At 45.2% G+C, this 14,792-nt stretch overlaps 1 protein-coding gene across 1 annotated transcript in view; it reads right to left on the bottom strand.

Annotated features, from left to right (window-relative positions):
• Positions 1-2,300: 2,300 nt before the first annotated feature.
• Positions 2,301-14,792, bottom strand: part of LOC142576372 (techylectin-5A-like) — a 33,852-nt gene continuing 21,360 nt past the window's right edge. Inside the window, exons 4-6 of the mRNA XM_075686474.1 lie at positions 11,965-12,070; positions 10,945-11,112; positions 2,301-2,788 (exon numbers count right to left, since the gene is read on the bottom strand). Coding sequence (XP_075542589.1) covers positions 2,526-2,788; positions 10,945-11,112; positions 11,965-12,070 — 537 coding nt within the window. The 3' untranslated portion in view covers positions 2,301-2,525. The remainder of the gene's footprint in view (positions 2,789-10,944; positions 11,113-11,964; positions 12,071-14,792) is intronic.

The raw sequence follows: 14,792 nt of genomic DNA, 5'->3' as shown, positions 1-14,792 counted from the left end.
CGGTTTTGAATAGTCTGGAAGCATGAATTTTCATATGTAAATGTTGTTAAGAATTCATGCATGTTGAGAACGGAAAAAATAGAAAACAATTTAATGGAGGTAGAAGAAAGACGTAGCTAAAAGTGAAAATGGCAGCTCGAAAGTAACAGATAAGGCAAAAAGGCATGAACAGTCACAAGACAGTTCCCACGGCAGTTGTATTTACGACAGGTCAGTCAGATCTCCGTCACTGATTTTGCGTGCGTAAAAATTTTGGACGTCGCGTTTAGTGTTTTTAATCTGTACACAAACACAAACGTGCCAACATCCTCTTACGCTTTTATCGCTGTTTACACGCCTCGTCGTTCTCATCAGCTGCACTACGACGTTACTTTATCCGTTATCAAACGTTCTCAACACCATTTCACAATCCTGAACAATGGGCGTGAAAACACAGTTGCTATCACAAGGATCAAACCGGCTCCCATTGTTAATACCTCCGTCTGACCACCTCTTCAAGGGAGAGAGAAGTGGTTCTTGTGGGGAAAGGAGGCAAGGCTAGCACTGTCTTATGCAACCCATGCGGGAGCATGGCTCCGCGCGAGCAGGGTGCGGGCGATGGGAGTAAATGAGAGAGACGGCAGGAGGGAGAAAGTTAGAGGGTCGTCCTAGCAACATCAGAGCAACCGGCCGGGAGGACCCAGTGGGTTCGACTGGAGGAGTAGGCTGGTGATAGACCTTATAGGGGGTGGCTCAGCCGAAGTGAAATAGTGGCGGATCAGGAAGCCCGAGGTGGTGGGATGGCCGTTAGGTTATCCCTCTTTGTGACCACGGCCACTTGTTCACAGAGTGGGAGGGGCACATATGACAAACTTTTCTTTTTCTGGCGCGTCGCTGGATTTAGAGTTGGGCGAGTAGTGGGTACGACTTAAGTAATGCGAAAGAGGTGTTTGAAGCGGAGGAGTATCTCAAGTCAAGAGACGTAAAAAAAGCCCTCTGCTCTTAACTGCGCTTGGTTCTTCTACACCATCAAACAGCAACTGCAGAAAGTAGAGTGCTGAAAACACGGAGTAGTGTTGTTGCTCATCTGCATGAGAGACTTCAACAGTACCATGAGGAAACATGGCAGGAGGAATATGAGGAGGTATTGAGGGCCCTCTTTATGGCTCTGCCATAAATGCTTTCGAGTATTCCGGCGAGCTCCAGGCAGGACATGCTAGCAGCGGTAATTGCATTGCGCTCAGTGATTCTAAGCTCCCATTCTTCTTACTGCGTCTATCAGTGTGGACGTGGTTGAAAGAGCAATGCGCCCGTCTCGTCATAAAAGTGCCGCAGTGAAATTGAGTGGGCCATAATGCTCATTTACCTGAATCTATCTATCTATCTATCTATCTATCTATCTATCTATCTATCTATCTATCTATCTATCTATCTATCTATCTATCTATCTATCTATCTATCTATCTATCTATCTATCTATCTATCTATCTATCTATCTATCTATCTATCTATCTATCTTAGGTTACATTAGGTTAAGCACGCTGCCCTCATTTAAAGGTGACCAAGCCGCCATTTTCATACCGTTGCCGCCATTGCGCCGTTCTCAGAAAGCCCGTAGCATCCTTTGACATGGCGTCTTAGCGGCGTCATTGTCATAATTCCAGCTTCGCAAAATGACACATATACTGGTCGTACACTCGTTATACACTTTGTTATGCATACGTCGCCGTAACATTGTCCCGAAGACATCATTGTCACGCTGTCGTCACTACAATATCGTCATAACTTCCGAATTGTCATGTCAATGTCCTCATGCTTCTGTCGTCATGCCTCCCTCGTCATACCACTTTTGTCGTTTCATTGACATCATTCCTCCTTTGTCATTCCATTATGCTCATTATGCTCATTATGCTCATTCAACCTTGGCAAGCGAGTGTTATACCAAATTAAGCTGATGTTAGAGACAGTGATTTTCTCATATAGCCTAAGCAATGAAAGTTGTGTCAAAATGGCCTCTTGAGAATTTAAATGAACTTCTGTTCAGCAATATGGTTTGTCACTACACTGCTTGAATAATAATCGCATTACCGTGAACAGACATTGTGAGATGGATTCTTCCGTTACTGCTTTGGGTTCGGAGAAATTTATTAGTGAGGCAGCACTATTGGATATTGTTTCTTTACGCGGTAGATTTCCGTGTATCGCTGTGGATTTAGAATGAAGAAATACTAAGCAGCTGCTTTCTAACATAATTTTGATTTCAAAACAAACTCTTCGGCCTGCGCACATGCCATCTTCAAGCACTCATAAGCTCAACAATGCATGATTGACTTCGTTTATTCAACAACCACAAAGCCAAACCCTACAAGCAGGCAAGAATCCGTTGCGCCATTCTAGTACTCCGTGCTTCTTCTTTCGCTGTACCTGCTGGAGCAAGTTAAAAGAAGACAAAAGAAGCTTCTTCTGCGTTGAAACACGACCCGTGGACCCTGGTTCTAAAGACGCGGGTGTCCTTCAAGCCCAGCAGGCCACACATTGGTGGCCACCTATTGTGACCGTCTTGGTCGGATCATCATTCGAACGTTTGGATAAGAATAGTGGCACAGAGCTTCTCTTGAGCCCCAGTCGATGCCGTCACCCTCACTAGCATGGGGCCCGTTCAAATTGAGCCCGTTGAGGTTGCCACCTAGACAATTAGCGTACCACCATCCGCCACGGTAGCGGGCAGCGCAATTAGCAGTGGAACCGTCATTGTCACGGTCGAAGGTTGAGAATTTCTGGCCTGAAACCGGTCGAATGGCGTCCCAACCTAGAAGAGAGAATTGTTGAAAGTATTATGTTCAATTGGAGGCACATTTGAGTACAAACGGCCTGAATTGTTATACAAATTCTCGTTCGCAGTGTTCTCGCGATTGGCTCTACTCTTACAATGTACAAAGAAAGGACGCATAGAAAGGCCTGGAAAAATAACCATAGCTTGTTCCGTTTGGCTACCAAAACTGTAGGGGGGAGTGGGGAAGAGGGATTGAAAGAGAAAAATCCAAAAGGAGAAGGGTAGAGATAGAGGCGAGCACAAATCAACCGCGTACCTTATATTGCGATAGGGGTTGACGTTCTGAACACCTATCATGCTGGCTCGTAGACTGCGCAAGCCTTAGTAGCGAGAATAAAGCCTTCTGCACGGAGTTTCGTTAGAGAACTGGACAAGAACGTTTAGTTGTGCTAGTGGACTAACGTTCAATTCAAGAATTTCACATAGTACGATCAACACTTGCGCTCTTAAAGTTTCGCTCGTTAAACTTGCGTAGTAGTAAGCTTACTGTTTGAACATTTTTATTTTACCCATTCGCGATTCAATAAAATAATAATGCTGGCACAGAAGCAAACATTTATTACATTGGTGCGCTCACCTGCCTCTGTTGTGGTTTCACTTCTTTTAAAGACAGTTTGACAACGTATCGTCGCATATTAATCGACTAGCTGTCGATTGCTCAATGTTGCTCTAACATGACACCGGCCAAGTGTAGGTGAGTGAAGAGGTAAAAGCGGGCAAAGTTTCCGTGCAGCACACTGCTCACTAAACTCGTTTGTCTAATATCTTACGCTGCATTTCAAACCACTTCGTATTGCTCCAGCCTTAACAGCATTAACGTTAGCGCACAGTTTTTTTTCGCTATTTTTATCCAGTGATGTTTAGCACTGACTTCATTGAAGGCGCAAATCTAATGACACATAATGAAGGGCTGTGCAGATCTTGTCACTGATTATCTGAAATTGGCAATTCGTTTAGCTTGCTTTTATTTTTTTTCCAAGCGTGAACATTTGCAGACCCGAAGTAAGCAAGCTAAACGCATAGACTAGCCGCCAACTTCCAGGCAATAATCTAAACATGCAGCGATTAGCGGAGAAAACGAAACTACTCGTTTATGTGTGGCCCGTATCCCTACGCAACATTGCTTAACACAGCAAGCAACGTTAAATCACTCATGCTGCGCATAAGTCTATGCAAGCCTCCCACTGTAGTAGTACCACTGTGCAATGCTCTGAGAAGGACTCTCAGTACACCAACATTAGGGGCATAATACGTGCAACTACACGTGCTGTGCCAGTTGAATTTTCTTCATTGACGACACCGCACAGTACGCACACGAGCATAATCACATGCGAGCACACAGCTCGCGGCCCTGATGGATACGACGCAGGCAAGACAGACACCAGTTGGAATCACCATGGCTTAAGTTTCTTTTGGGGGAGGCCGCAACACCTTCGATAGAGTCGAAATACGTGATAGTATTTGCTTCATGACTCTATATTACGAGCACGAAGGACCAGCGACGTAAAAAGAGTTATGCGCCATGTGCGTCTCCCCTCCAAATACGTAGTTTGTTTTGCGTGCGACTGTCAGAAATAGCGCCTGCTTCTGGCTCGCATTTCGATTGGTTAGAAAGCGGCGAGCTTGTTTGGGCGGCAGAAGGCTTTCCTAAATCAATCGCAGCCTGTGACGAGACCTAACAGCCAAGCGGTAAATGACCTGGATCGCAGGATTTCTTCATTTCGGCCGAAAGAACAGACGACAGAAAGCAATGGCACCAATCGAAGCAAAATGTGCCTATCTCCATTGGAATTACGCATACAAACACACCCCAGTATTCGTCTCAACAAGGAAACAGACAAAAGAAATATAAAAACACCATGATAGATGATATCCAGGCCAACGTGAAGCACATCCATTCGCCGTATGCATTTCCCAGTTGAGATTGTGGTTGCATACGCTGCAGTTGTAGCGAAGCGGCAACTGTAGCATACCAAGCAGGGCGTGATGTCCCTACTTTTTCATATGTAAAAGAAGAGCCCGCTAGGCAACTGAGTTTATTTGTGTTCGGATAGCGCTAAGGGAAACTCCAGCTTAGTTAGAACTCCCGAAGAGCAGCGCGAATACGATGAGCGGCGAAGGGAACAGGAAAGTCATTATACAGAACGACATTGTTTTGGTACAGTAGGCTTAATTGTCTTGCTGTCAATAATTTTGTACAGTGTATTGCTCAATCGCTGTCTATCGGATCAATGAGAGCACAGCTTCGCTTGCCATTCACCTTCACAACGGGGACTGAAGCCTACTTTTTTAGACCACTTCTACCGTTTTTCCAACATTAACTTGCAGCAATAGTAAGCTGAGAGTATCACCTACACTAGAGCGGAAATACGCAAGAGTAGGTGGTTCCCAATTATCTATTGCCATCAACTGGTACATCGACGATGCCAGCGTAAACTAGATTTAACCAAGTTTTGTGCATGCTACGAGAGTATCCAACCGTATGTGAAGATTTCATTCTGAGTGGGTGTGGCGGCACACGGACTCCGTCGTTCTTGCGTTCCCTCCAACGCTGATCGCCCCGAGAAGACAAACTTGAGCTCCCCAAGGCCCGAGCCAGTTGAGTGCTTAGATACATTACCTCGTTGTTTGAAGGCTCAGAGCTATGAAGACGAGACAAGCACTGTCGCAGTAAGCAGAAGTATCGAAAATGCGGAAAAGTAAAACTGTAAGACGTGTGTACGCAATAAAAATATTCTTCGTTCAAATTATGGTGGCGCCGATAAAGCCAGTTAGGGCAATTGTCCTAGAGCGTTAAGGCGGCTTCGCGCGAAACGACGGGTTCGTTTGGGTCCGAGGACTCCATTGCACACGAAAGGGGCCACCTGCAAGAAGATGGAGGCCATCTTCAAGTACAGGAAGAGAGGCCGCTCTACGTCAGTCGAATAATGGTGCATCGGGCCCCTTGTACTTTTCTCGCAAGTTACGCGACACTGAGCGCCATGCAGTACATTTGAACGGAAGCTCCTCCCGGCCTACCCAGCACTGAAGCATTTCATGTACTTCCTTGAAGGGGGACAATTTATAATTCTGATCGATCACATACCACTTATATTGGCTTTACGTTCCTGGAGCGCCATCCATACTCCTAAGAGCTTCGGCATCTTATTTTTTTGCCGCATTCACGACGTACATACGCTACGTCAATGGTAGCCTAAACAGGTCATCGGACGCTCTCAGTTGTATTACCATCAACGCCCCGAAAAGTGTTGTCCACCTTTCCTTGTTTTCGCTCGCGCTGGCTCAAGCATCCAACGATGAACTTCCAAGACTACGATTTTCTACATGGCTCAGCATGGAGCAAGTAAAGTTTCCCGGCCATGACGTCGCACTCTGGGGCGGTGGTTCACCTAATGCGCTCACGTTTATGTTCGGAGAAGCGATGTTGCGTGCCTGCACTGAAGAGACCTCAAGAGCGCCAAGACGAAACACAGCAGGAGGAATGGGATTAGGCCCTGCGTACCCTCTTTATGGCTCTGCCACAACACATTTAGTGGATGCCGGCGAGATCCAGGAAGGACTTGCTGGAAGCAGTGATCGCTCTGGAGGGAGTGATCCTAAGCTCCAATCTTTACTGCGCGTATCACAATGGATGCGTTCAGGAGAGCAATACGTCCGTCTAGGCCAAAACGTGTCGCAGTGAGATTGAGTGAGAATTACTTGTCATTTACATGAATCTATCTGTCTGTCTGTCTGTCTGTCTGTCTGTCTGTCTGTCTGTCTGTCTGTCTGTCTGTCTGTCTGTCTGTCTGTCTGTCTGTCTGTCTATCTATCTATCTATCTATCTATCTATCTATCTATCTATCTATCTATCTATCTATCTATCTATCTATCTATCTATCTATCTATCTATCTATCTATCTATCTATCTATCTATCTATCTATCTATCTATCTATCTATCTATCTATCTATCTATCTATCTATCTATCTATCAATTCGGTTTCCCGTCTACATAGGTGACTGGGTTGTCCGTGGTCGATTGGGTAGCGCTTCAAGCTGCTGCGCTGAGGGTACAGGGTTTGAAACTAACAATCGGCTAAACTTAGGTCATTCTGTATGGGGTAAGGAGTGCATGCATTTCAACGAAGCGTTTTCACACTGACAGGCGCCAGTGCAGACGCGGGACTTGGTAGTTACCATTGTTCTGAGGTAACAAGTTATGGGCCAATGCGAATGTGTCGCTGCACAATGATAAAAACAGGCAGAAGGCTACTCGTGCATCTCGTGTCTAGCAGTTGATCAACATGGCACCGCAACGTATTGCATCGTCAGAACGAGTTGTGTAACAGCTGTCTACTAAAGTGGGACTCATCTTACGCGCTTCCCTTAGCATAAGGAGTCTACATGCAACAGAGCTTGCATGCTGACGCACATACCTGGTACAACATTAGGCGCCATCTAGCGCCGCCACAGCGAAGCCTTCCTGTAGCCACCGAAAAGCATAGCACGTCGGCGGGTGCGAACGGTGAGAAATACGTAATGCGGCAACAGTGCTCCTCTCTCGCGCTTCTTGCTAGACACGGTGTGCCATGTGCTATTATTAGAAAGAAAGAAAAATTAGCAAAGCGATGGTGGAGCCTGCTGCCTGTCTACCTTCGGGGTAGACAGTGCATCAACGCCGTTGATGAGACCTACTGTCCAGACAGTATAGTCGTACATACTGACCTAAAGACGTTTCCGTACGTTGTTGAATAGGGCCCACTTATGCCTACCACAGCCAGAACAATTACAATAGAGATCGTCAGGGTGTCATTGGATAAGGTCACTGATAAAATTAAGGACGGCTTTCTTGTTACAACTATTTTCAATCTACTCAGAATTGCTCAGACTGATCAGAATTCTTCCGTCGCTTCCCTTAAGCCCAGTAGCACAAGCTCAGTGACCTATGTTGGGGAGAGGTTGATTGTAGAGCGGGAGATAAACTGCGCGTTCATGGCGCAGCACGCTAAATATTTGGCGTGAAAAAAGCTCTTAGAAAACTAGCGCACACTAAGCGTCGTGGGCCGCGGAACCTGAAGCAGTGGTGTCTACGCCGACATATAAAATCAAGTTTGAACGGCGCGCCATTAAGTAAGTGGAACGTTGCGGCCACCGTAGCATCTGCACTGCAAACTGTCGAATAGGTGTCGTAGCACCATGGAAGGCAAGAAAGGCGATCTTTCCATGCCGGCGACTCGACTTTTACTGAAAGGATTGAAATGCTCTTGTTACTGTAAGATATTTCTAAAACTGGGTTCTTTCATGTGAAATGCGCGGAGTGACATCGGTAAATGGTGTTCCAAGAGCCCTTGAAAGGCACTTGGGGAAAGGCTGTTTACATTGTGACAGAGACATTGTGGGCGCCTTCTTCAATTTGCGATCGGACGCTTAAACACCTGTGGAGCTTCCAGGCAAGTTGAACAACTTTCCACTTTTCGCCGTGGCCGAAAATCTGTCCGAGACCAGCCAGGATCATGGTCAGCTTTACGCCTGTTTGGGCGAGAAAGTGAGCCGTATTTTTTTTTTGGCGCTTCCGCACGCTTGAGACCAATTGTCAACATAGCCTTAATATTATCAATTAAAAATTCATGTTGAAAGATGGAAGCGATTATAAGTTGAGAGCTTGTGGCCTTCCATAGTGCTACCTAACGTCGTACTTTACAGGCACATCGGGAGTTGATTTACAGTACCCACGTCTATATATGAGCGTATTCGCTCAGCCGTCTCCACTCTTGCGCCTTGAAATTTGCTCTCACTTACTGCTCACTGCTTGGAATAGCGTCACGCGCGCTTTCAGCTTCTTGGACCACTATAGCAGCAGATTCTGTTCTTCTACTACGGTGAGCCTACACTAGTATATGAAGAAAACAGTATTGAAAACAGAAAATTAGGCGTATATTAGCATTCTTTGCCAGTTCCTTGCGTTCCTTGCTTAGAGAAACAGAGTCCCGTTATAACTCGCTATCTGCGAAAACTTAAAACAGAAGTAGGTTAATGTCATGCCAAAAAGAAAGATATAGCTGCTGAAATCAACCTCCCCTTCCTATATGCGAAGCTTAAGAATGTGCCTGGGGCAAAGTGTTCTGAAGGAAATTCGCAACAGAGCCGATATTGCTATTTTCCTATTGAAGTGGTTTTATAGAACCTTTCTGGGTAATTCTGGAATGCTGTCCTATCAAAAGTTTTCATATGTCAGGAAATGTGAAATACTGCTCGACAACTCCATAATTTGTTGCCATTGAACAGCAACAAGTTATTGCCATTGGGTTTGCGTGAGAACTACCAAGTTTATTCTTCTAAATTTTATCATTTTGCAATTGTATTCTACCCGTTCAATTATCGATGCTTCCTTCATGCGCACACGAAGCCTATTTTTGGTCCGCTTAACATAGTACCTGAAGAATACTCGCCTAAATCAACACTAATTATTATTTGGAATAAAGGAGTAGCGGCTATTTTTATTTAACGCTGCGTGCAGCTCTAACAGAACAACGTTACTTTTAGGACATACAGAATGATAAATTGTAAAATTTTATTACCCAATCCTATTGGCACCCTCAGTGCATATCAGGATCGTCTTGGCGCAAATGTTTTGTTTTACTACCCTTTCGCTACAAGAACGGCAAATATATCTACTTGACGTTTTTGATGTTAAGATGCGAATTCTTACATTAAGTTCCTCATATACCCACACAGTATTTCAGAACAGCTATTGTTTATTTGAATACACATTTCTTGTTAATTCAGAAGAGATAGCTGCTTTAGCGTGGAAGTATTGCATGACGTTTCTTCGATACTTAATGTCATACAGAAAAAGACTGCCAGTTGAGCATGAAGGGTGCACACAAATTGAACTCCCTTGAGTTGAAATGAAAGTGCAGGTCGGCAGGCGGCTGCCATACCAAAAGTGTTTTTGTTTGTTGCTGACTCCCTAATGAACGCAAAAAAAAGCCTTTTAGTCACTTATGAGCCCTAACAAGACTAGTGTTTGCCCAAGCACATACATTTAAAATAAGAAAGGCCATGGTGTCTCACTTCGTCTCACTCTCGTATCTACATTCAAAAGTATTGAATATGCACCTACAGCATCAGGATTCCCTGCTTTGCTATGATGAGGCACGTTCTCTCTCAGGAATAACAAATGACCTGGCATGCTTTAAACTGTTCGATTTTAAATACTTGAGCATTTGTATGCCTAACGGAAGAGGAAACCCGCTCGTCCATCTGTCCCGTATGACGATTCCAATCAATATAGGGCCCGCAGCAGCGATTAATTTGACCTTCGTGTTGCCTCTTGCTTCAACGCTTACTAAGAGGCGAGAACACAGCCCGCACGAAGCCATCAGCACTCGACGCCCTCTATTAAAACAGCACATTGCTTTCATATTGGGGCCGCGCCGGCGCGTCATACGGAATAGCCGTCTGAGTACGGTTCATTACGGTTCCTAATGGTTCGACGTGGAGGGATACTGGTTTAAGGTAGCGTTAACGGATGATAATGATCGGGGCGTCATTAGCGCAACCGGCGCCACCACCTGCGGTAGCTTTCACGCGCCGCCGTCCACAGCAGTTTGTGTTGTCGCAGCCCTGTCGTTTATGCTGGTAGCATCATGTTTCATAATATTCATTGTGACGCCCGGCTGGTGCTTAGACTACTCCTAGAGGTATTTCTGCGTTAACCTTTATGATGAAGAAGATATGACACCGCTGGTAAGGTGGAGCTTGTGATGGATACATGCCAGAAGCAACATGGATGTGAGACTTATAGTCAAATTGATAACCAGTGAGAAATATATAAACGGCGCTGTCATATGTCAAGTTCCCATTGAAAGGGCTGCGCATTCGAACATGTACTCGACGTAGTTATGACGCACATAATAATATTAATTAGCACTTCATACATTTTTGGGGGACATGTGTGCCGCTGCTTTTGTGAAATGTTTCGTTTTAATGCTGTGTTGGCGAAGTAAATACCAAATACAGATGAACTATTTGTGGGACGCTATTGAGTTTCTATCGTACCAATGTGTCAATCCGATCTGACGAACGTAGACTATAAACACCTGCAGACAGCAAAGCATGGTAAGAGAGTGCGCATACTTTGAGTTCTCACCTCTATTTCCTGTATAACTTCCCAGATGAAGCCTAAAGCCTTGCGCTTCACTCGCTACTGTGAAATTCTGGTAGTCAAGGTAGACAGTTTCTTCTGTGCTGTTGCTCAATACGACACGCAGGTCCATCTTCTCATCACCGGACGTGAGAACGTGGAGGGCCTTGTTGCCTGTAAGCAAAAAAGTGCATACCAAAAATATAGCTTCAAATTTAGGTTATAACGTCGCGAACTGGCAAAAGTTTACTACAAAACTGTTAAGATTAAAAGATCATTGCCCCCAAAGCAGAGGTAAGGGATTTTCCTCGAAACGACATCTTTTGGGATCCTTATTTAGCGTCAACGAGCTTGAGGTATCTTTTCAAGTTCCACTCTATGATGTCGAGGATCCCTCATAGTCCTTTTCAGAAACACCTGCTAATTAAATGTTCAAATACTTGCAGCAATGGTTCGTGTGAATGGCTTTGCATTACTGAGCACGAGTCCGCGACCTCAAACCGCGACCGCAATGGGCCGGGCTCAGTCAAACTGCAGTCCATGCAGCGATTTTCCTGTTATCCTTTTTCTGTTCTATTCTTTAAATGAATAAATAGCCCAATAGCTTTAAATTTGAATGTCTAATTTCTTATACTTGCAGAACATCAGGAAGTTCTCCTTGGATACACAATACAAGCCGAAACTGTGTTGCATTCACCATCGGCCGGCGAATGCACGAATACACCTGAATACAGGTAGGCAACCAGATTGTAGAGGGTGGATACGCAAGATAGATAACTTGCAATTGTACTTCTCCACATGTTTTTTCTGGATGCAGAAGTTGGTGAAATAGCCCATTGGTGAAAGTTATTGCTACACTCGTTATTCATTGAGACACTAATTGACACCTTTCTTAGGAAAGGCACAATGACTCGTCATGTTCGATTGTCTAAAAAGGTCTCAATGCTCAAGTGCCGAGCAGTGACCCTTGCAACTCTCCTTCAGAGCCACAATATGTATTTTTGCACTCTACAGGCCGCGTCGTACCGATCCAGTATTCTTCAGCGGGATTTCCGAATCCATTGGCGTACTCGGTCCAGTTTCGGTAGAAGTAGTATGCAGGGTTGCCGTACTGGCCGCGGTGCTGGATAACCTAAAAAAAGGAAAATGCCATCATGTAAGCATAAATATACGAAAGCTTGTCATACTGCCTTCACTTTTACGATAGCGATATGGGGCCAAATTCGGCGTAGAAGGTCGAAATCTTTTTTGAGCAATAAGGTGCCATACCTGAAAAGAAGTTGGCTACAAAAACCTCATTGTTATATGGTATATTTACATGCAGCCGGGAGATGCTGGTAGAAGAACATCGCAAGTATTTAGAGATGTAAAATCTCTAAGCAGATCCATTGTCGTCTTTGGAATAAAGAACACAGTATTTGCTACATAAGTGTAGTGGGTCTTGACTGTGTTAATGAACCAAAAATCGCAGATTGCGACGAACAAAAGCAAGGTTAGCTTGGCTCTTGATTAATGTAAGAATACAATCCTTCTTTAGAAAAAGATCAGCCATATTTTAATAATAACAAGACACTGGTCGTGTAAATTAAAGGCAGCTTATAAAGCGACGATATATTTCGCTACACTCCCGTGTTTGGCCTGGCTGTTGCTACTGGTCCTGCTGCTGGGTAGGGCGCTACCTCGGTGGACAAATTATTCTGCATTTACATGGAAAGTTCATTTGCGACTATGCAAATACCCGGAACGGAATTATCACCCTATTTGTGCTGACGAAGTCTTGCCAAGAAGCATACGTCTGCCCAGCTCAATTATTAATCGTTCAATCAGTACATCGATCGATGAAACTACCACTAAACGTGCCCAGAAACAACACTGATGTCTGAGTGCTCATGTGCAGAAAGAAATTGCGGTAAAACACACCTCATTATGACTATCGGCGGTAATGCGTTAGCGTTGGATTATTATAGTTGCACAACGTAGTACTACTGTTGAAACAAGTAATATGTACGAGGCCTGTACTGCAGCGGGACTCCTCTGTGGTACTCCTCTAAGAACAGCCCACGCCACTTATCGCCGCCGCGACGAAGCCAGCGCATGCCATCCGAAATGCGTGGCGCACCGGTGCGTGCGAACGCTAACAAACGCGCCATGCGGCAACAAGGCTCCGCTATCACTCTTATTCCAGGATACGCTGCGCCACATAGTCGCCACCTTGTCCTCCGAGATTTAAAGCATAGCACGCGTAGAACGCTGAGAATTGTTGCCTCACTTGCCGCACACTCAGTGATCAAAATTGGCGAGGAGTTCATCGATGAGTGGCCCATATCTGTGGCCGAACTAGCGAATATGTCGGGTTTTTGCCCTTGCGGGACTATTTGACGTGGTTTCGATTCTGCTCAAGCATCGGGGAAATTTAAGGGATATTTTTCATCATTCTAGACCTGCACATGCCAGCTGGAACATACATAGTTATCAAAGTTGGCATGAAATACGTTCTTTGAAGAGCGGCACACACCTACTGAGCACATAACCAGTGATTGAAGTTTGGATTGAAATGGTTAATTGAAGTCCAGCACGAACCAAGTGGCAATTTCAATTTCACCCAGCCCATAAATCTGCAGTGATCCATGTCGGTACGAAAGAGGTCCGCTGAAGAGCGGCACGAATCTACACACAAGCACATACTGACAACCATGTTGGTCTAATAGTTGGTTCTGAACCCTGTTACCTCAGAACAACAGTGCGGTGCTTTCGACCTTTAGTCCTTGGATTACCCAGTGACTCAGGTAGGCGTGAGAGACTTGGATACATAGATAAATACATAGGTAGCCCCCGGATAGTTCGTGAAATATACAAACAATGCTTAAACAGATGAAACTATGGCGCATCCCATCTCACGATGAATATCGACGGTAATTCGTTCGCATTGAATCAATATAGCGACCCATTCTATTCCCACCGATGAAACGAGTTATGTATGAGGAGAGCACTGCAGCGTGTCTACTTTCTTGCGCTTCCGTAAGAACACTCGGCGCCATTTGACGCCGCTGCTGCAAAGCCTGTGCATGGTCTCCTAAATGCATGGAATGCCGACGCGTGTTAGCGGTGAGAAAGGCGTCATGCGGCAAGCAAGCTCCTCGCTCGCACTTCTTTCTGAACAAGCAGTGCCATGTTGTGACACTGCCGAGAAGTCAGCGAGTAGCATCTGAAACGAAAAGCCTGATGCGCCGGTGCCTGTGAATGCTGTGAATTGTTCCTTTCATTGCCGCACAATAAGTAGCACATACTCAATGACTGAAGCTGGCGAGGCATCAATTGAAGAGCGGAACGAACCCTATTGCATCCTTGGCGCAGCTCGCTAGAGCATTCGCATGGAAGGCGTTCATTTGAAAGCCAACATGCCCAGCGGATTTATGGCGCGGCCTGCTAATACGTCGGCTAGCTGTTGTTGAGGAACCTTTGTAATGGCGGTATTTATGCGCTCAGCAATGGAGGAATTTAGCGGATTTCTTTTGTCATTATAGAGAAGCATATATCCAGTAGGCAATGTCTAGTTACGCAAACACTGACATTCCCAACCTCCATTTTCTTTCGTGCCCTTGCTTTTTCACTCCGCAATGTATTCCGTCTTTCATTTCGAATACCATTTCCCCAAGTGCAGCGTAGAAAGCTATAATCTCTTCCGGCTAACGCCCCTGCCTTTGCCACCATGTTTATCTCTCCCTCTCACTAATTATACAAATTCACTTCAAATAAGTTCATTGGAGACCAAGTGGTGCATACCCAGTAGGCCAAGTGTGCGTCAAATAGCTTCCCCAAAGGCAATATCTACTGTTACGCCGCAAATCCGCCGT

The sequence above is a fragment of the Dermacentor variabilis genome, chromosome 3, assembly GCF_050947875.1.
Source record: "Dermacentor variabilis isolate Ectoservices chromosome 3, ASM5094787v1, whole genome shotgun sequence".
NCBI lineage: Eukaryota > Metazoa > Arthropoda > Arachnida > Ixodida > Ixodidae > Dermacentor > Dermacentor variabilis.
Note: the sequence above shows the minus strand (reverse complement) of the source record. Positions and strands in the feature narration are given on the sequence as shown.